This window comes from Pimephales promelas, chromosome 13, assembly GCF_988280905.1.
Source record: "Pimephales promelas chromosome 13, fPimPro1.hap1.1, whole genome shotgun sequence".
NCBI classification, from domain to species: Eukaryota; Metazoa; Chordata; class Actinopteri; order Cypriniformes; family Leuciscidae; genus Pimephales; species Pimephales promelas.
In genome coordinates this window covers 35,502,234-35,524,007 of record NC_142781.1, presented here as the reverse complement: position 1 = coordinate 35,524,007, position 21,774 = coordinate 35,502,234, and the positions used below count along the sequence as shown (strand labels likewise).

The following is a 21,774-nucleotide window of genomic DNA, read 5'->3' as shown; positions in this document are numbered from 1 at the left end:
ATGTTGCAGAGATCATCGATTATTAAACCGATTCAATTCAGTTCAATGTTGGATTTAATTCAGCTTGGTAACAATTTAAATGTTGCAACATTCGAAAAATATAAAACAGATTCAATGCAGTGTCAATGTTGCAGAGTTCATCAATTATTAAAAATATTAAATTCAGTTCAATACTAATTTCAATGTTGCAACATTCATAAAATGTGAAACAGTTTTAATTCAGTTCAATATTGATTCAGTTCAGTTCAATAACATTGTAAATGTTGCAGAGTTCATCAATTATTGAAAATATTCAATTCAGTTCAATGATAATTCCAATGTTGCAACATTCATAAAATTCAATTCAGTTTAATGCAGTGTCAATATTAGTTAATCAATTATAGAACAGATTCAATTCAGTTCAATGTTGGATTTAATCCATTTGAACAATTTCAATGGTGCAACATTCATAAAATGTTAAACAGATTCAATTCAGTTCAATGTTGATTCAGTTCAGTTAAAAAAAGAGTCAATGTTGCAGAGTTCATCAATTATTCAACTGATTCAATTCAGCTCAATGTTGGATTTAATTCAGTTTAATAATTTCAATGTTTCAACATTCATGAAATACTAAACAGATTCAATTCAGTTCAATGTTGATTCAGTTCATTTCAAAAACAGAGTCAATGTTGCACAGTTCATCAATTATTAAAATATTCAATTCAGTTCAGTAACTATATAAAGGACTGGGTGAAATGTTGAATATGGATATATTCAGAATTATTATTGTTTTTTAATATACATATAAATTTAACCAACATCACATTCATTTTAATGCACTTTTCTTGAATATTACGTTCACCAAAGCAATGGACGAGTTGAGTTTGTTCCTTGTGTCAAGAGCTCAATATTTGATATGACATTTAATATGCGACTGTTATTAAGCATTACCACTAATATACTGTAAATCTTAAAGATGCAACAAAAAGTAATATTCCTCCCTGTGTTTTTTTACATTACACTTACATTGAACTGCGTTACAATGACAATTTGACCCTTGTGAGACCTTATGGACTTTTAATGCCTGTGTTAATGCCAACTGCATATATTTTGGCACATGTGTTTATTTTTATTGGAATTTGACTATTTCACCCCCATTTCCTTTAAAAAATCTATTTTGCACCAGTAACACAAAATAGTTCCTCTCAGGACCTCAAGGACAAAAACGTCCCCATTGAAACCCATTAAAGCTGCAATTTATAATCCCAGGTCCATTTAACTACACAATTATGCACTCTTTGTTAATAGGCTTTTATTCTGTTGGCAAGGCTTTAAAATTGACCTTTTTTTACAATCTTTTACCAGATGTTGACATGCTCACAGGTTTGGTCTATAAAGCAAATACTTGCTTTATTCCTGTTTTCTGCTTCGGTATATTATAGCCAATTGGATAAATTATGCAGCTGTGTGTGTTTGAGTTTTTCTGCATCTAATTAGAATAATGTGTTCCTGCTCCCAAACACAATCTCACTAAAAGCTCATTTTTTGAGATATCATCCTCACATTTGGAACACAACTTGTTTAGATTTGTGATTTGGATTTTCTAGCAGTTTTAGAGTTCAACATGATTCATAAAATATCAATGTTATCTAAAATCATGTTCATAAACTTAAAGGGATCGTTCAGCCAAACATGTGAACTCTGTCAGTAATGACTCTCTCCCTCGTGTTGTTCAACCCATCAATTGTATCTTCAGATATTTGTGATTAAATCTGAGAGCTGTCTCGCTCCTCCATAGGCTTCTGTTGTAATCCAAACTTGCCGGAACTGAAAGTTATTAAAGACATCGTTAAATTGTGCGAGTGACGACAGCGGCTCAACCTTAAGATTATCAAGCGACGAGAACACTTCACTGTAAACCCTAACGGTCAAAATAATTAATTGGTTTGAGTAGGACAAACTTAAATTCAACGAATTAGTTCAGTTTAATTTTTTTTTTTTTGAGTATTTAGCACTTTCTTTTTCTTTCAAGTTCACAGAACGGATATATTTTAAGTACACTGAACTGTTTCATTGTTTTGAGTTTTATGAAATTATTTATTTTAATTTAGACGAACTTAAGTTTTACTGAAATGGCTGGGATATCTATTTCCCAGCATGCTTTGCCGATGGCACTCGAAAGAGAGTGTAAATGCTAAAATTAAGTGCAATATAATGTTTTTTTTGTGTAAGATTAATGTTAAGTGTGAGATTTAGTAGTGATTAATGTTTTGTTATGCTAATTTAGAAGAATTTCTGTTAATAATAGCATTTACTACGTCAGGAGATTAGCTTTTAAAGCTAACTAAGTTTATATTATTAAAAGTGATTTAAGTTCTGCCAACTCATTCGGGTTTACAGTGTACTACTGTACATAGATTTAAGTTATAGTAACTAATTAGTACTATTAACTTTATTTACCCAAGTTATCTTAACAATACGTTATTGAGTTACTTGGAAACAAATCAAATATTTTTTTATGCTTAAATTGTTTGAGTTAATAAACTTAAATGATTTAAGGCAATCGGTTTCCTCAAACGGTTTGAGTTGAACTAACTCATCAGGTTTTACAGTGTGTGCGCAAAAAAACACACAAAAATAACGAGTTTATTCAACTTTTTTTTAACGATGTCTTTAATAACTTTCTGTTCCGGCAAGTTTTGATTACAACAGAAGCCTATGGAGGAGTGAGACAGCTCTCAGATTTAATCACAAATATCTGAAGATGAAGGAAAGTCTGACGGGGTTGAACAACACGAGGGAGAGAGTCATTACTGACAGAGTTCACATGTTTGGCTGAACGATCCCTTTAAACCTAAATAATTGTTGTTGTTTTATGTTTTTAAACTTTCTGTACTTCAACAGTAACATCCCACGGGTCTTATTTAAAATGAACCACACTCAATTAAGTCTGTGCTCCCAAGATTAACATTTTTATGACAAATTTATTCCATTTTTGTCCACTTTTTTTAATGACGCACAGTGTTTAAATGATGGATGCTTTGATTGAAGACCCATATCACTCGTTATAATCCAATCAGGAGAGAGCGTTTACTCTTTTGTTTGGATCGGATGTTCCATCAGGACACAAGCGACTCTTTGTCAACATGAAGAGAGGCCTCTCCGAATCTTATCTGAGCGCCCAGAGAATCATGTTGGAGGAGCAAACAAGCTCGCACAAACCCACGAGCGCCTCGGCCGCGGCGTAGGCCATGCGTGTTCCTATCATACATGTCAAAACATTGAGCAACGCGGCCTCGGGTGGCCTTTGCCTTCTCAAACCTTCAGTAAATCAGCCCCATGCATCATTAGACATTATTCTTAAAGACACAGTTGTGCTTTAAATCATTTATCATGACATTTATATATAATATAGTTTACATGGTTTATCCTCACATCACATTTCATGCATGTATGAGAAAATACTTTTACTTAAATATTTCACGTTGTTTTCTTTTTAGTAATTATTTGTGAAATTTACCAGCATTTTCGGAGTGAAATATAATTCAATATAATAAGTAAAATATGTTTGATATAAAAATATGAATACGTTTTCTTTTATTCACAATATTAAAAACATTTATTTTCTTGTGTTGATTTGTGCAAAGGGCTTGTTCTTTGAAAATAATATTTCTTAGTTTAATATCTTTTTGGTTTTAATAGAGCTCATGCGGCTAATCTAATAATTAATTCCTGAATTCGGTTAATAACTCAACTCAACTTTATTTATAGCACTTTCAAAACCACAAGTGCTGTACAAAAGGAATAAAATAGAAAGTAAAATAAGGACATATGTAACAGAACTTTGTTTTTATACTATAATTGTGAAACATAAATTTGACACCGGTGTTATTTTAGTATCTTACAGATTGTTTTGTTTTAATATGCACTTGATATGATATTTTCAATATGAAATAAAAAATTCATATTAGTTAGTTTAGTCATTTAGTTTGTCACTGTAAAAATGATTATGCTTTATCTAATCAATAAAATTGTGGCAACAGATTACAAGCAATGTTATTTATTAAATTGAACAAATTAGAATTGAGTAATAGTTAATCTAATTAATTCTAATTTGTACAATTGAATTAATAATATTGCTTGTAATATGTTGCCACAATTTTATTGATTAGATAAAGCATGTTATTTTTTTCAGTGTACGTTTTGTCTAGGTTATATTAATTTTATTTCTGTTAATTTTCATGCATCCAGTTAAACTTAGAAATTTTGCTTCTGTAATTTACTGAAATAAAATACATTGTTTATTTTTTTGTTTTTTCAAGTACCGAAAATGAGTTAATTTGACCTATAATAACGATTTTGGACAGTTATTTCATTGAAAGGTTGATTCTGGTGACAAGATATGAGCCAATAAACGTAGTTTCTGTCCTTCTGTACAGACTGGAAGGGTTAAACCCTATACATTAACCAGCGCGCTCATGTAAAGAACACATGGGTCACAGATTGTCAGGTCATGCGCTTCAGGACACGTTTGACCTCAGCTAAGAGGTAACGCTGTGTTTGAAGAGGCTTTCTTCTGCTGATGGGACACATTTCTCCAGATATGACCCGAAACATGTTTTCTCTGCGGGTCAGAGGTCATGAACTAAACTGAGCAAATGTGCTGTCAGTGCAGATTCGCAGGATCATGGGTTAAAGACGGACGGGTGGATTAAACTGATCCATTTCTGTTCTGGGCGAGTTAATGGAAAAGCTCGTTTGGTTTTACCGGTTAATGCACTCAAACTGTAGTATAAATGTTTCACGTAAAGCTGATTAAAAGTGTTTTCAAATCATTCTAAAAATGACTTTAACACGTTTTACACCACTGAAATTATTTTTTACCTTTATTATGTGAAACATTTATACTATAGAAAACATTGTCTATATTAACACTATCACACTGTGTATATATATGCTGTGTATATAAACATAAAAAGTGTTTTAGACGGTTAACACGCAGATTGATGAACTAAAGAAAAGAGATAAAATCGTAATATTTAACGGCGTATTTAGATAATATCAGCTTTAATATTGTCCTATTGTGTGTCATGTTGTATTTTTAACATTTCTTTTCTTTGGTGAACAGAAACACTGAGCGAACACTCATTCCTTCGGCTGTTAAAGGATAACTCAGAGCGAGTTCTGCATACGTTCATGACCTGTGACCTGTGGCGTCAGTCACGTATGGCGATCACCGTGTCCTCGTGTGAACTTAACCCCTTCAGTGACATCACGTGTTTAAAACAGGTAAATCCTATACGAAACCTAAACTAATATTGACCAAATCTACATTATTTGAAAGCTTTCAATCTGTAGTTTTCACTTTTGGGGATTGATTTTCTAAATAATTTACAGAATATTTTCATACTCCTAAGGCGTGTTCGGACCTTTATTTTGAAATAGCGATGAACATGAAAATCATGAAGGAATGGTAGAAGCCTCAGTTTGTTTTCATGCCATCCGTAATTTATTTACTTTTTTCTTTTAAGTAAAAATTTTTGAAAAAAATGAAGAAAAAAGGATAGATTCACCATTTGTGATGTGGCAGCGAGCTATGACGCACGTGTGTTATTTTTATGCGATTATTGAGGTTGAATTCATATCAAAATATGCCAAATTTCCCTTACTACTTCTGAATAGGATACCTACTTCATAAATTGTATGAAAATTGTGGAAATAATGGTTCAGATCACTCAAAACTCGAGTGATTGGGAGTCACACTCATTTTTTGAGATATCAACCAAACATGTGAAACTTGGCTTTGATTTTCTTGCGGTCTACCAGGTTTTGCAAAAATATATTTGATATAAAATATGAATAATTACATTTTCATATTTTTATAAATTTAAACTTGTATGACTTTTGCTTTCTTAATTTATTTCACTTCTACAAAAATTGTTGTTTAAAACGAGACCAATCTTCCATCTATATTCCACAGCATTCTTCAATTACAAGCGTTTCAGTTCGGATTGTGCATTTCCATGATTAACAACCGTGCTGGAACACAGCGCTGACCTTTGACCCCAGTAAAGAGGCTTTCTCTTTTCACAGGCGTTCTGGGTCAACGACCCGGCGTTATTGACTCAATGATTTATAATATGATGTTAAAGATTTATGACATATGAATCATTTACTACTTAACATTATGTTTTCCATACATTTAATTTAAATAAAGTAATAATGTAGTTTTGAGTGTTCGTTGTCAAACGAAAGACTAGATTTACATACCGGTCAAAAGTTTGCAATAACTATGATTTTTTTTTTTTTTTTGTAATGCAACCCTTGCAACTTTCATTTAACAGGGGCTTGTGGCACAAATGGCATTCAAATGAACAAAAATGTCCCCAAATTCAAGTTATAAAGAGCAAAAATTGATTGACACATAGGGTCTGAAAATAACAGGCATCTGTGGCAAAAAATAGCATCAAAATGAATAAAATGTCCAAAGCTCAAGTTAAAAGGGCAAAAATTTATTGAAACACACTAGGGTGTGAAATTAACCCAACTTGTGGCAAAAATGGCATTACATTGAACAAAAGTGACCCCAAAATGATCAAATAAAACATAAATTTGTAGCAAAAATGGCATGAAAATAAACAAAAATGTCCCAAATTCAAGTTATAAACAGCAAAAATTTATTGAAACACACTAGGGGCTGAAATTAACGGTGACTTGTGGCAAAAAATTAATTAATAATTAACAAAAAAGTCTCCAAAATTATCAAATAAAATATACATTTGTGACAAAAATGGCATTAAAAGGAACAAAAATTTCTCCAAAATAATCAAATAAAACAAACTTGAGGCAAAAATGGCATTAAAATTAACAAAAATGTCTCCAAATTATCAAATAAAATATAAACTTGTGGCGAAAACGGCATTAAAATGAACAAAAATGTCTCCAAAATAATCAAATAAAACAAAGTTGTGGTAAAAATGGCATTAAAATGAACAAAAATGACCCCAAAATGATCAAATAAAACATAAACTTGTGGCAAAAATGGCATGAAAATAAACAAAAATGTCCCAAATTCTAGTTATAAACAGGAAAAATTTATTGAAACACACTAGGGTCTGAAATTAATGGCGACTTGTGGCAAAAAAAAATTAATTAAAATTAACAAAAATGTCTCCAAAATTATCAAATAAAATATACATTTGTGACAAAAATGGCATTAAAATGAACAAAAATGTCCCCAAAATAATCAAATAAAACAAACTTGTGGCAAAAATGGCATTAAAATGAACAAAAATGTCTCCAAATTATCAAATAAAATATAAACTTGTGGCAAAAACGGCATTAAAATGAACAAAAATGTCTCCAAAATAATCAAATAAAACAAAGTTGTGGCAAAAATGGCATTAAAATGAACAAAAATGTTTCCAAATTATCAAATAAAATATAAACTTGTGGCGAAAATGGCATTAAAATGAACAAAAATGTCTCCAAAATAATCAAATAAAACAAACTTGTGGCAAAAATGGCATTAAAATGAACAAAATGACCCCAAAATGATCAAATAAAACAAACTTGTGGCAAAAATGGCATGAAAATAAACAAAAATGTCCCAAATTCTAGTTATAAACAGGAAAAATGTATTGAAACACACTAGGGGCTGAAATTAACGGCGACTTGTGGCAAAAGAAATAACAAAAATGTCCCCAAAATTATCAAATAAAATATACATTTGTGACAAAAATGGCATTAAAATGAACAAAAATGTCCCCAAAATAATCAAATAAAACAAACTTGTGGCAAAAATGGCATTAAAATGAACAAAAATGTCTCCAAATTATCAAGTAAAATATAAACTTGTGGCGAAAATGGCATTAAATTGAACAAAAATGTCTCCAAATTATCAGGTAAAACATAAACTTGTGGCAAAATGGCATTAAAATGAACAAAATATCTCCAAATTATCAAATAAAATATAAACTTGTGGCAAAAATGGCATTAAAATGAACAAAAATGTCTCCAAATTATCAAGTAAAATATAAACTTGTGGCGAAAATGGCATTAAATTGAACAAAAATGTCTCCAAATTATCAGGTAAAACATAAACTTGTGGCAAAATGGCATTAAAATGAACAAAATATCTCCAAATTATCAAATAAAATATAAACTTGTGGCAAAAATGGCATTAAAATGAACAAAAATGTCTCCAAATTATCAAATAAAACAAACTTGTGGCAAAAATAGCATTAAAATGAACAAAAATGTCCAAAATTGAAGTTATAAACAGCAAAAATGTATTGCAACACACTAGGGTCTGAAATTAACAGCGACTTGTGGCAAAAATGCATGAAAATGAACAAAAATGTCCCCAAAATTATCAAATAAAATATAAACTTGTGACATTAAAATGAATAAAAATGTCTCTAAGATAATCAAATAAAATAAACTTGCACTAATGAAGTTAATGTTATTAGTAATTGTTTAAAAATGAATAGTTTTAAGTATCATCAACCAAACCCGAAGCACGTTTGATGGCACGACAGTTGACAGTCTAACACAATATCAATATAAAAACTCAAATATTGGTTGTTTTTATGACTGAATTCAGCGCATGTTGTCTCTAAACATGTTTCAGGTGATCTCATGTTCTGATGTGTGTGTGTGTGTGTGTGTGCGCGCTTGAACGCTGTAATCGACAGCAACCGTCCGTCACCATGGGAACGGCTGAATGATTATCCTCAGAGCCAGCTTGAAGCTTCACTGTTCGAGAGACGCGAGACGTGTCATTATGCAACAACCGCCAGTTTATATAAGGAAATATCATTTATTTATCATTGTGACGTTCAGGACATTAAGATTGATTGAGCTCAGATGAAGGGAAAAGCCAATCTATATTAATGTGTGGAAGGAGAGAACACGGACGGCTTTGGGAGGAAGAGTAGGGAAGCGAGCTGAAGATATATATATATATATATATATATATGGGTGATATATGTGTGTGTTGTTCTCTCCAGATCGGCTCTGTTCTCTTCATCCTCGTCCTCGGGTGAACTCGCAGACGGAGGAGGGAAACGAGGGAGGAATTACACTTCATCTGTGGACGAGTGAACGTCAGCGCCTCCCTGCTGAGAAAGCCTGAGGAGAGAGAGAGACCAAGGCCTAAACTGATACAGAGGAAATTGTGTGTGTGTGTATAGGTGTGTACAGTAAATTGACCAAAGGTGTCAGTAAAGACATTTATTATGTTACAAAAGATTATGTTTCAGATAAATTCTGTTCTTTTGAACTTTCTATTCATCAAATAATTCTGAGAAATTAAACGTATCTCAGTTTCCACAGAAAAATGACTGATAATAATCATAACTGTGTGTTGATCATCAGATCCTCATATTAGAGTGATTTGTGGAGGATCATGTGACACTGAAGACTGGAGTAATGATGATAAATTCAGCTTTAATCACAGGAATAAATGTATATTCACATAGAAAACTGATGATTTACATTATAATAATATTTTGTAATTTTAACTGTATTTTTTGAACATATAAAAGAAGCTTTGAGAAGAAGAGACTCTTTCAAAAACTGTATTCATTATATCATTACCCCAGTCTTCAGTGTCACATGATCCTTCAGAAATCACTCTAATATGAGGATCTGATGATCAACACACATTTATGATTATTATTAGTGTTAAAACAGTCATTTTTCTGTGGAAACTGAGATGCATTTAATTTCTCGAGATTATTTGATGAATAGAAAGTTCAAAAGAACAGCATTTATCTGAAACATACACTGTAAAAAAAAATCCGTTAAATTTACGGGTTTTCCTGTTAAAAGTACAGTAGCAACATTTTAGGTTTTACAGACTTTGACCGTATTTAATTTTACAGCAATAAACCGTATTTCATTATTTGATATAATGTTAATTTACTGACATTTTGAAGTATTAATATCTGTTTTGTTCAATTGCAATACACCGACAGCCATCAATCACAGCAATAATGAGAGTCAAATGATCAATCAAAGCTCTTCCACAAGAGAGTTCATATTACTATATGGAAGCGGCACAGTCTCATTCACACAAACATTAAACACCATCATGGTAACATGTTGAAATTTAAAAAATGAAATAAGAATTAATTTAACAACGTTAAATGTAACATAAAACCCTAATGAACATAACTGATAAGAAAAAAACTAAGAAAATTATGAATAAACAGTTAAAATACATTAAATGTGACCTCACACAGGGAATTGTGGGAAAGTCAATTTACAGTTTTTCACTGTAAATTATACAATGACTTCTTTTTTTTCACTTCCAAAAACTGTAAATTTAACAGTATTTTACTGTAAAACTACATTAAATGTACCATTATATATATCACAGTTATTTACCGTATATAGTACGGAAACTTTCTGTTAACCAATTAACAGTTTTTCACTGTAGCATTTTTACAGTCTTTTACTGTTAAAATCACCATCATTTTTTACCGTTTAATCTTTTGTAACATCAATTTTTGATCAATTTAACGCGTCCTCGATGAATAAAAAGTGAGGCTATATCTTCCTGTTCCCAAACAGTAACTGAATCAAAATAACGGGGAAAAAGTCTTACAAAATAAAGTAAGCGAAGCGATTAAACCTGAATTGAAAAATACAATGAATGAATGAATAAATAAATATACATTTGAATCCGAACTAATTGTGCTTGAGCTTTTTATCTTTATTCTCCAGAGTCCAGACCGAACGAGTCGATCCTCAAACAAGAGAAGGGGTTCAGTGTGTGTGTGTGTGTGGAAGCTCTGCCAAGTTCAAACCTCACCGCTGCATGTTAATTACACCATTCCCAATCATTTTAATCCGCTCTTAAACAGCCTTTATTTAAAGAGCCGTTAAATCTATTATTAGAGTTAATGCAGAACTGCAGAGGAATGTCCGAGACTGACCGGGAACATTTCTGCGGATTTAATCATGAAAACATCTCAGGAATAAATCAGGCGTCTTTGTTTCCCAGACCTGGACCCGTCGATGTTTCATAATTGCGGTGTGTGTGTGTGTGTTGCGTAAGGAGGAAAGACACGCCGGTTTAATTATGAGAAGAAGCGGAGAACAAAGGCAACATTGAGGTGTTAGTGTTGGTCCTCAGACATGTTGAGGAACTCCCGAGGAGAGCGACATTCGTCGAAGGGAACACGTCGTGTTTCGAGCTGCTGATCGTTGATTGGATCTTCTTTCCATTTGCTCGTTTTCGTGCCATAACTTTTCTCGCTTACTTTGTGCTCGGGTTGCACTTTACAATCATTTCTTTTGTTTAAATTTGATAAATCTGTTGGCTTGAGAAATCAACGTTAAAACATGCTAACAGCAATGCTAATTAAAGGAGTAGTTCACTTTAAAAAAAAGACTTTTGCTGATAATTTACTCGCCCCCGTGTCATCCAAGATGTCCATGTCTTTCTTTCTTCAGTCGAAAAGAAATTAAGGTTTTTGATGAAAACATTCCAGGATTTTCTCCATATAATGGACTTCAATGGGGACCAAATGGTTCAAGGTCCAAATGAGAGTTTCAGTGCAGCTTCAAAGGGCTTTAAACGACACCAGACGATGAATAAGGGTCTTATCAAGTGAAATGATCGTCATTTAAAAAATAAATACAAAAGTTTTATAAGCTCAAATGCTCGCCTTGTTCTGTTCTGTGATGCGCGTTTGTGACTCTCCTGTTTGAACTCGTTTGAACTCAAAATGAACGAATCTTTTTTCGAGTCATGACTCAAAGGGTCCTAGATAAGACCCTTATTCATCGTCTGGAATCGTTTAAAGCCCTTTGAACAGTTTGCACTGAAACTGTCTTTTGGACCTTGAACCGTTTGGTCCCCATTGAAGTCCATTATATGGAGAAAATCCTGGAATGTTTTCATCAAAAACCTTCATTTCTTTTCGACTGAAGAAAGAAAGACATGGACATCTTGGATGACACGGGGGCGAGTAAATTATCAGCAAAAGTTTTTTTAAAAAGTGAACTACTCCTTTAATGCTAGCAATGTTAAAACCTGGGAATTCATGCTAGCAACATGCATAGATAGATAGATAGATAGATAGATAGATAGATAGATAGATAGATAGATAGATAGATAGATAGATAGATAGATAGATAGATAGATAGATAGATAGATAGATAGATAGATAGATAGATAGATAGATAGATAGATAGATAGATAGATCTTTCCATTTGTCTATCTATATATCTGTCTATCCATTGAAACGTATTCAAACTTTCTGATCAGGCTTTTTCAAACCAAAGTCAAAGTTTGTCTTGTGAACTTTTTGTATTTAGTAACTCTTACATGCATACAGCTTTGTAACAGCATGTAATATTGCTCTAAATGAATGCAAAATGCTCTAATTGTATACTTTTGTATGTGCTTGGGATTAACTGGGTGGTATTTTGAACGGTTTAGCTCAAGAGATTTAGATTTTATTCCCTCCCCTAAACTCAACAAAAGCTACTTTCACCTTTAGTCCAGTGGAAACATCACGCCGGCTCGACACAAACACAAGTAAAGTCCATCAAAACTTTTCATGTGACGGCTTAAACAGTGGAATCAAGACAGACAGAGGTGTGTGTGTGTGTGTGTGTGTGTGTGAGACCTGTAGAAGCCACTAGATGGCGCCATTAACCAGCAGATGAATATTATTAAGTAGCCCTATAGTTAGATGGAAAGAACAGCATTTATTGTCTCTAAATTGTCAAATAGTTTTATATATTATTAACTCGTGCTTACTTTCACAGAAACCGTCAGAGCCCACAAACATTTCAGGCAATGCAACTGATACGACTTTATTATTTAAGAATGTTATCTCTTATTTCACTTGAAATAGTCTCTATATAAATGTGTTTTACCTCTTTAACCATGTGAAGCCGTATAGACGTTTGGACTGGGTCACCTCGACTCCAAAAAATACACAAAAATGATGGATCGACCCGTAATAACTCAGAGAATGATGGTGTTTATTTACACACAAGTGCACCGAAAATCCAACAATCCAGTAGTGAAGAAATATGTACAAGTAAACCGTCCCAGAAACAGTATAAACACACAAAAACAAAATAAACCAAAGATATACAATTATCCACAATATACAGATCCCAGCAGCATATAACACAAACCATTTACAATAAACCACAAAACAAGTAAACAATGAGTACGCTTGATATGTTCATTCATAAATGTGCCGTTAGATTTATTCTCATTGGGGAAATACAGCAAAAACACAATATTCTGAGTCTAAAGCGTTTATTGTAATTTTTGTATAAAATCGATATCAGATTTACACTCTTGCTCGTATCTTTTTAATGATTAAATATTAATACTTTTTGGATTGTAAAGTCAGCACATAATAATGCGTCATGCATCTTATTTAAAGATACAATTTCGGGGTGCATTGAGAGATTATATTGGTGACAATTGTATCTCAATTTCTCATTATTATTGCTTTATGAGTTTTAGAGACATTTTAAATACTCTCCATTAATGGGAATACAGTTATTGTTATTCGTCACAATGACATAATACTATATCATGCAAAATATCTTAATAAAAAAATATTTTTCCTGATTTGAGGTAAAATATAACTAATTCTAGCTTTGTTTTTTTTTTTAAATACATTGTGCAAAATATTGAACAAAACAATTGGTAACACTTTATTTTAAGTTGGCGTAGTTAATACATGCATATATAGTAATAATTAGTGCATAATTTGAAGTAATTTACCCTAAACCAAACCCTAACCGTAACTATAGTAAGTTCATGATTAATTAATATTACTCAGTACTTATTTGAATAAGTGCAACGTAACTACGGCATATATAATTACACTGTAACAATGACACCTTAAAATGACGTGTAACCTCATTGTTACAATGTAATTATATATTTAGTACTGAGTAATATTAAGCAACTACATGTGTACTATAGGGTTAGAGTATGATTAGTGGCATGTAATTATGCATAATTTACTGTTATTACTGTGATAAGTGCATGTAACATATGTAACATGGACACTGTAAAATAAAGTGTTACCCATAAAAAATCAAATTTCAAGCAAATAATATCTCATCTTCGTGAGATTCAGTCCTCTGCATGATGTTACTGCACATTAAATACAGTAAGAAAATAATGTGATCATGAGAGCCGATCCAGAGACGGGGTCCGGAGCACACGGACACTGACCTCGTACACGGCGAAGACCACCATGTTCACGGGAAACGCTCGCAAACAGTTTATTCCCAGACTCCTGAAGAAAACCCCGGGGCCCTCGTTCCTCAGGGTCTCTGTGATGCAGTGGACGAGTCCTCGATATCTCCTGTCCATCTGAAGACGAGCTTTAATCACGTCCATCGGCGTCCCGACAGACCAGCCGGCCATTCCTGCGACTCCACCGGACAGCAGCACCACAGTCCAGTCTGACAACACAAACGCAGACCGGATCAGACTAGAGTTAACCAGATCAGACCAGACTAAACCAGGTCAGACCAGACTAAACCAGATCAGACTAGACTAAACCAGATCAGACTAAACCAGGTCAGACCAGACTAAACCAGGCCAGACCAGGCTAAACCGGGTCAGATCAGACTAAACCAGGTCAGACCAGACTAAACCAGATCAGACTAAACCGGGTCAGACCAGACTAAACCAGGTCAGACCAGACTAAACCAGATGAGACTAAATCGGGTCAGACCAGACTAAACCAGATCAGACTAAACCGGGTCAGACCAGACTAAACCAGGTCAGACCAGACTAAACCAGATGAGACTAAATCGGGTCAGACCAGACTAAACCGGGTCAGACCAGACTAAACCAGGTCAGACAGACTAAACCAGACCAGACTAAACCGGGTCAGACCAGACTAAACCAGATCAGACTAAACCGGGTCAGACCAGACTAAACCAGATCAGACCAGACTAAACCAGGTCAGACTAAACCAAGTCAGACCAGATCAGACTAAACCAGGTCAGACCAGACTAAACCAGATCAGACTAAAACGGGTCAGACCAGACTAAACCAAATCAGCTCAGACTAAACCAGGTCAGACAGACCAGACTAAACCAGACCAGACTAAACCGGGTCAGACCAGACTAAACCAAATCAGCTCAGACTAAACCAGGTCAGACAGACCAGACTAAACCAGACCAGACTAAACCGGGTCAGACCAGACTTAACCAGATCAGACTAAACCGGGTCAGACCAGACTAAACCAGATCAGACCAGACTAAACCAGGTCAGACCAGATCAGACTAAACCAGGTCAGATCAGACTAAAACGGGTCAGACCAGACTAAACCGGGTCAGACTAAACCAGGTCAGACCAGACTAAACCGGATCAGACGAAACAGGGTCAGACAAGACTAAACCAGATCAGACCCAACTAAACCAGATCAGACCCGACCAAACCAAATCAGACCAGGCTAAACCAGGTCAGACCATACTAAACCAGATCAGACAAGCCTAACCCAGACCAGCCGGCCACTCTCTCAGTTTGACCCCCTTAGGAATTAACAGAATGCGAGGAATGCTTCAGTTCACATGGAAAATTCAAACTAAAATGCTAAAACTTTACCAAACAATGATCTTATAATGTCTACATGTGTATCTGAATGCACACTGAACACAATTGACTCTAGGACCCAGAAGAACAGCTCATCTGCTCCATATGTTTTTCCACAAGAGGTCGGCAGAAACACTCAACGCAAGATATTTAGAGTTGAATTAAAAGGGTTATGCACGAAATTGTGAGTTATTTTAAATTTAAAGTTGAAAGAATGTGAGGAATGTGCTTCAATTATTTATTGATTGATTTATTACTCAAATCTAGTAATTTAGATAAAAAGGTAAATAAAATAAAACTAACAAAAAAATTGCAATAGATTTTTTTTTTTATCGAATTAAAATAAAATAAGCTTTCTGGACAAAAAAAAAATTAAGTGTAATTTTTAAGGGTTTCGGGTCATTTTGACTCACGAGGGAGGGATGTGTAGAGGCCCTTGCACACGGAGTCCGAAATTTTGCACATTTAAAAATAAATACGACCTCACGTTATATCGATCACGCTTGCACAACGCCTCCGAAACTTCATAAAAATTTTTTTTTTTTAATTCATCCGTCATAAAAAAATCGTATCGGGTTAAATTTTCTGTGTTTTCCGCATCCGTAGCTCAAGCAGTTTGAACGGTGTTTTGACGATTCAGAGCCAGCGAATCACAAACACGGAAAAACGCATTCGAAAATGTCAGTCTCAGTGTGCAAGCGCCTTTCCAGAGAGTGAGGGAAGGATGAAGGTTTAACCGGCTCGAGTGTGCTGAAGTGCGCTCTCACCCGGCTCTGTCTGTCCCGCTGGTGTGAGTCGGGAACACAGTGTGTTGTAGGTCAGGAAGTACGTGGCGAACGAAGGCCCGTCTCTGAAGGCCAGAGGAAGCGCTCCTCTGTAAAGCCCCGAAACGCCCTCGTGTTTAGCGATGCTCAGCAAACAGTGGACCGGCCCGCTGTATCGGGGCTTACCGTGACTCAATCCACCGCGCCGGCTCTCGGTCTGACACTGCAGACGCACTTTCACCAGGTCGCCCGGTGACATCACAGAGATCTGAGGGAAAACACTATATTAAAAGACAATACAAATATAGTTTTAAAAATCGTAACAAGGCAGCTGTAGTATAACGGCACAGAGGAAACTACAGTACAGTCAAACCAAAGTTTACTCGCACACCTTCAACATCTCTCACATCATCACAGTTTATTGGCTCTAGTGGTGAGGAACATGAGCAGAACTCAGTGGATGTGTGACTGGTTTTGTCTGTCCTTCTGTTGGACTCTCACACATGAATTATGTTGAATATCAAACATTATTACTGGTGTCTGAATCATTTTTGGTTTGACTGTATATCGTTAAATGTAATACACAAAATTTACCAACAATACACTCATTGTTCACAGAATATAGAAGAAAAAAAACATTGGAATCACTTTTAGAACGATTTTTTTTCAGCCGATGAAGGATAAAAACATTGACAGCCAGTCAGAGCCCATCCTGGATTAGGGGTGGGGTTTGGGATCAGGGGGTGGAGATTGGTAGGATTAGGGGTGGGGTTAGGGATCCAGGGGCAGAGATTGGTAGGATTAGGGGTGGGGTTTGGGATCAGGGGGCCGAGATTGGTAGGATTAGGGGTGGGGTTTGGGATCAGGGGGTGGAGATTGGTAGGATTAGGGGTGGGGTTTGGGATCAGGGGGTGGAGATGGGTAGGATTAGGGGTGGGGTTTGGGATCAGGGGTGGAGATGGGTAGGGTTAGGGGTGGGGTTTGGGATCAGGGGGCGGAGATGGGTAGGATTAGGGGTGGGGTTTGGGATCAGGGGGTGGAGATAGGTAGGATTAGGGGTGGGGTTTGGGATCAGGGGCGGAGATGGTTAGGATTAGGGGTGGGGTTTGGGATCAGGGGGTGGAGATTGGTAGGATTTGGGGTGGGGTTAGGGATCAGGGGGTGGAGATAGGTAGGATTAAGGGTGGGGTTTGGGATCAGGGGGTGGAGATTGGTAGGATTAGGGGTGGGTTTTGGGATCAGGGGGCGGAGATGGGTAGGATTAGGGGTGGGGTTTGGGATCAGGGGGTGGAGATTGGTAGGATTAGGGGTGGGGTTTGGGATCAGGGGGTGGAGATAGGTAGGATTAAGGGTGGGGTTTGGGATCAGGGGGTGGAGATTGATAGGATTAGGGGTGGGGTTTGGGATCAGGGGGTGGAGATTGGTAGGATTAGGGGTGGGGTTTGGGATCAGGGGGTGGAGATGGGTAGGATTAGGGGTGGGGTTTGGGATCAGGGGGTGGAGATTGGTAGGATTAGGGGTGGGGTTAGGGATCAGGGGGTGGAGATAGGTAGGTAGGATTAAGGGTGGGGTTTGGGATCAGGGGGCGGAGATGGGTAGGATTAGGGGTGGGGTTTGGGATCAGGGGGCGGAGATTGGTAGGATTAGGGGTGGGTTTTGGGATCAGGGGGCGGAGATTGGTAGGATTAGGGGTGGGGTTTGGGATCAGGGGGCGGAGATTGGTAGGATTAGGGGTGGGGTTAACCCTAACCGTAATTACTGACAGAGTTTACATTTTGGAGGAACTATCCCTTTAAGCTCCTGGTGCTCTTCTTGACTGAAGAAGCTCATCTGACCTGAGCCACACCGCCCGCCATGCCGGACAGGAAGATGTCCAATTTGGAGTTGTGCGCGCCGGTCCCGTGGAGCCGAGCGAGACACTGGAGACAGTTCCGGTACGTGCCGAACACCACGGACGAGGTCATGGATATAGTGGTGACGGGCAAAGCCATTCCCTTAAAGAAGCCCTGGACCTGGAGCAACATCCGGACAGAAATACACATCTCTGTTAGTATACGCAGAAACTTGAACATTCATCAGTACTAGCAAACTATAGTCGTTGTAAAGCAGCGTCTGTTGCTCATTAATATGCTATATAAGTAAAGTTGCTGATACATGACAAAAATTGTAGTTAGTAACTGGATCTAGATTACTTATTTAACTCTCTGGTAGTGCTCTCATGGAGCTTACCGTGCACTTACCATTGTAATAACAGTAAATTATGCATAATTACATGCAACCCTCAACCAAATTCTAGTCATACACCATAAAATAATGTGTAACCCACAAAATTGTTACTTTAAATGTATAAAACAATTAAAAACTAATAAAAAAGACCAAAACAAAATTACTAAAATTCAATTGAAATTAATTCAAAATGTAAATAAAAAACTAATATTATCTGAAAGATACTTTAATAACACTGCATCACGGGAATGACATTAGGATGGTGCATTAAACATTGAACACAGATGTAAATTTCTCACCCCTTCTTTCTTGAGGGTCATTACGATGCACTGCCAGATTCCCGTGAACTGTTTCTGAGTCTGGATCCGGACCTGCAGAAGTCCAACACACACACACTCAAGTGTGGAGGACACGCTAAAACAGTAACAAGTTTGTGAAATCTGTGAAATATGTTTGATCGCTTAAATGTACATTATTTTATTATATTCTATTGAAACAGGCTAAATTATTAATTCATGTCACTTTGTTTGATAAATTTAAATAGTTGGGTCTTGGGTGAGTTTCCCTCGATCAAAACAATCATGCTAAAAAATACATGCGAGTGCGTTGAAAGTCTTGTTGCACTTTGCACCAGGTCAATATTAGAATATCATATTAATAAAAGCCGAATGACTCTGTTGTAAAATGAATTGCATGCCATTTAACAACATTGGATTATTGTTACCACAAATAGCCTACAGCTTTCTGATTTACTTTTTGGGTACAAACGTAATTTGCGGTTAAACAATAAACAACAAAATATTCAAAAAATAACTTTCTTGAGCTATGATGATTAGTTTTGCTCATCTGTCTAATAAAACACGCAAGCGTTTTGATGGTTTCTACAAAAGTGTAAATCGAGGAGGTCAACGTGGATATGACATCAGGGCCGTTTACTCGTTAAAGCGGCTGATTTCTCTGGATTGTTGGAAACATTAGTGAAAATGTACAGTTAGTACACAACTCAACTAAATATATAACATTGTTCCAGTGGTTTTTGGATATTGTAAGCCAAACAGTTCAATAGTGCAGGTGAAATGAGTTTACTTTGACCGTGTCCAGTGGATATCCGACCGCAACGCCACACGCTCCTGCAAAACAACAGATCATCAACAGGACCGCTTCGTATCGCCTTACACGAGAAACACGAAAAATCAGAATATGGAGCAAAAGTTCATTTATTTACGTAATTCAACTTAAAAGGTGAAACTAATAGATTATAGACCCACATGCAAAGTGAGATATTTCAAGTGTGTTGTATGTGTTGTAATTGTGACGATTATGGATATATATTCATGAACAGATATGAAACCCTTTTCACATTATTCTAATTTTTAATTTGGGGTTTTCATATCTGTGAGCCATAATCATCACAATTATAACACATAAAGTCTTGAAATATCTCACTTTGCATGTAATGGGCCTATGCAATATATTTGTTAACGCTTTTAAGTTGAATTACTGAAATAAATGAACTTTTGCACCATATTCTGATTTTTCAAATTCCACCTGTATGTAATAATAATGCAAGTTTAACCCAATCCCAATAAGAACAAGTTTAACCCAATCCTGTTCAACATGTTCAATCTCTTGATAAACACACGCACACACACCTAAATCAGCTCATCAGATCATTAGTGGGGGCTTAAGACCTGAAGTGAATTATTTTGGATGCGATTAATCGCGATATTGATATAGGCTATATATATATATATATATATATATATATATATATATATGAAGAGTTCAGATGCAAAAGCCTCTAAATGCCATTTGAAATTTTCTTCTTTAATGATGATTTTTATCAAACTTGTATATTTAAGTTCAGTAATTTCGCTTAAATAACAATTAATAGGTAATTATCATTGCCATTTAAGTGAAATCACTGAACTTAAATATACAAGCTTGATAAAAATGATCATTCTAGAAGAAAATTTCAAATGGCACCTAGAGGCTTTTGCATCTGAACTCTTCACACACACACACACACACACACATATATATATATATATATATATATATATATATATATAATAGCCTAGATTCCATGCCAAACTATTGAGATGAGAATAGTTTCACTAGTTTTAACTCATTCATTGCTGTAAATATTGCATCCATGAAATGGTTCAATTGAGGCACTTTATGTGTAATGAAACTCTCCAATATACATTTGCAATGGTGCATTTTCTTTCATTCATTCATCAATTGGGATATTAAATTCTCTTCTGCGTCACGCATTTACATATTTTTATTGGTTTCTCTCTCTTTCCCATGGATCATATACTGATAATGTAGGCTATTATTCATTCCTTTAATGCAACAACAAGTTATGCTATAGTCTATATAGCCTACATTTTCTCATTGTCTCAAAAACAAAACACCGATCCCAAGAGCATTTAACATACATTATCTCAAATCATAATTTCTAATACATAACTGAGAATTGAACAACAGTCTTTAAACTTTATATAGCCTAAGTTACCTCCCACTGATCCTGCGAGGAAGTCGGCGAAATGCATCGTTGAAACTGCTGTACCTGCAGCCTATGACATTATTGCTGCTTCTGTCCTGATGGACACTTGTGTAATGCGCTGACATGATCGCGTAGAGGTCGCAGATCTGCAGTCTAGCGAGTCCTTTTGTAACAGTTCCTCATTCTCACGTGGTTCAGCAGACACATGCAGCTTCTTCATGCATGTTCCGATTTAACAGCAATAATGAGAAACTTGCTTTTTATTTACGGTCGTGCATGTTAAATACGCTAACTCTATTTTATTCTTCAACTTTATTTGACTTTACAACTCGTCATTTTGTTATTTTTATCATGAGAGTTCATTTACATTACAGGTGATTAGTTGCATTGTTGCGAATTTGATGAATAAACCTTTATTTCATTAGTTACAGACAGAGTGAATTCATTCGTACACGCATTGCACCATTCGCCTTTAGAAGACATAAACACATGCTGATGCAACGCGGAAGAGAAATTACGAGTCCAATGAGTCTTTTTGACGTGATTCTTTTCGAAAGATTCTATTGAATCGATTCGCAAAGTGTTCGCACGAAGTGCGCAAGCTAATAGACGAACTACGATCTAGAAATATATCGGCCACAATAGAAGTATACCACATATTTATTTATCTTTAAAAAAGGAAACATTTTATT

The 21,774-nt window shown here is 35.6% G+C and overlaps 2 protein-coding genes across 3 annotated transcripts in view; one reads left to right on the top strand and one right to left on the bottom strand.

Annotated features, from left to right (window-relative positions):
* Positions 1–10,674, top strand: part of LOC148976892 (uncharacterized) — a 93,462-nt gene extending 82,788 nt beyond the window's left edge. For both annotated transcript variants that reach the window (XR_016146109.1, XM_089118981.1), the window contains 2 exons: positions 5,108–5,268; positions 8,991–10,674. Coding sequence is in view for 1 of the 2 variants with exons in the window: in XM_089118981.1 (XP_088975107.1) it covers positions 5,108–5,268; positions 8,991–9,026 (197 nt within the window). In the remaining variant the exon portion in view is untranslated. The remainder of the gene's footprint in view (positions 1–5,107; positions 5,269–8,990) is intronic.
* Positions 10,675–12,967: 2,293 nt separating this feature from the next.
* Positions 12,968–21,551, bottom strand: slc25a47a (solute carrier family 25 member 47a). Its single transcript, XM_039690065.2, has 6 exons — positions 21,092–21,551; positions 19,657–19,700; positions 18,870–18,941; positions 18,180–18,356; positions 16,348–16,612; positions 12,968–14,439 (listed from the first exon to the last, which is right to left on the bottom strand). The coding sequence occupies exons 1-6, from the start codon at positions 21,126–21,128 to the stop codon at positions 14,159–14,161; spliced, it is 876 nt and encodes a 291-aa protein (XP_039545999.2). The 5' UTR covers positions 21,129–21,551; the 3' UTR covers positions 12,968–14,158.
* Positions 21,552–21,774: the final 223 nt, after the last annotated feature.

Excerpts from the sequence above, each read along its gene's own strand:
- slc25a47a (XM_039690065.2), bottom strand. The coding sequence starts at position 21,128 with ATGCATTTCGCCGACTTCCTCGCAGGATCAGTGGGAG. Across the intron at positions 18,357-18,869 it reads TGACCCTCAAGAAAGAAGGG|GTCCAGGGCTTCTTTAAGGG; the intron begins GTGAGAAATTTA and ends ATGTTGCTCCAG. Across the intron at positions 16,613-18,179 it reads TGGCGGGCGGTGTGGCTCAG|ATCTCTGTGATGTCACCGGG; the intron begins GTCAGATGAGCT and ends GTTTTCCCTCAG.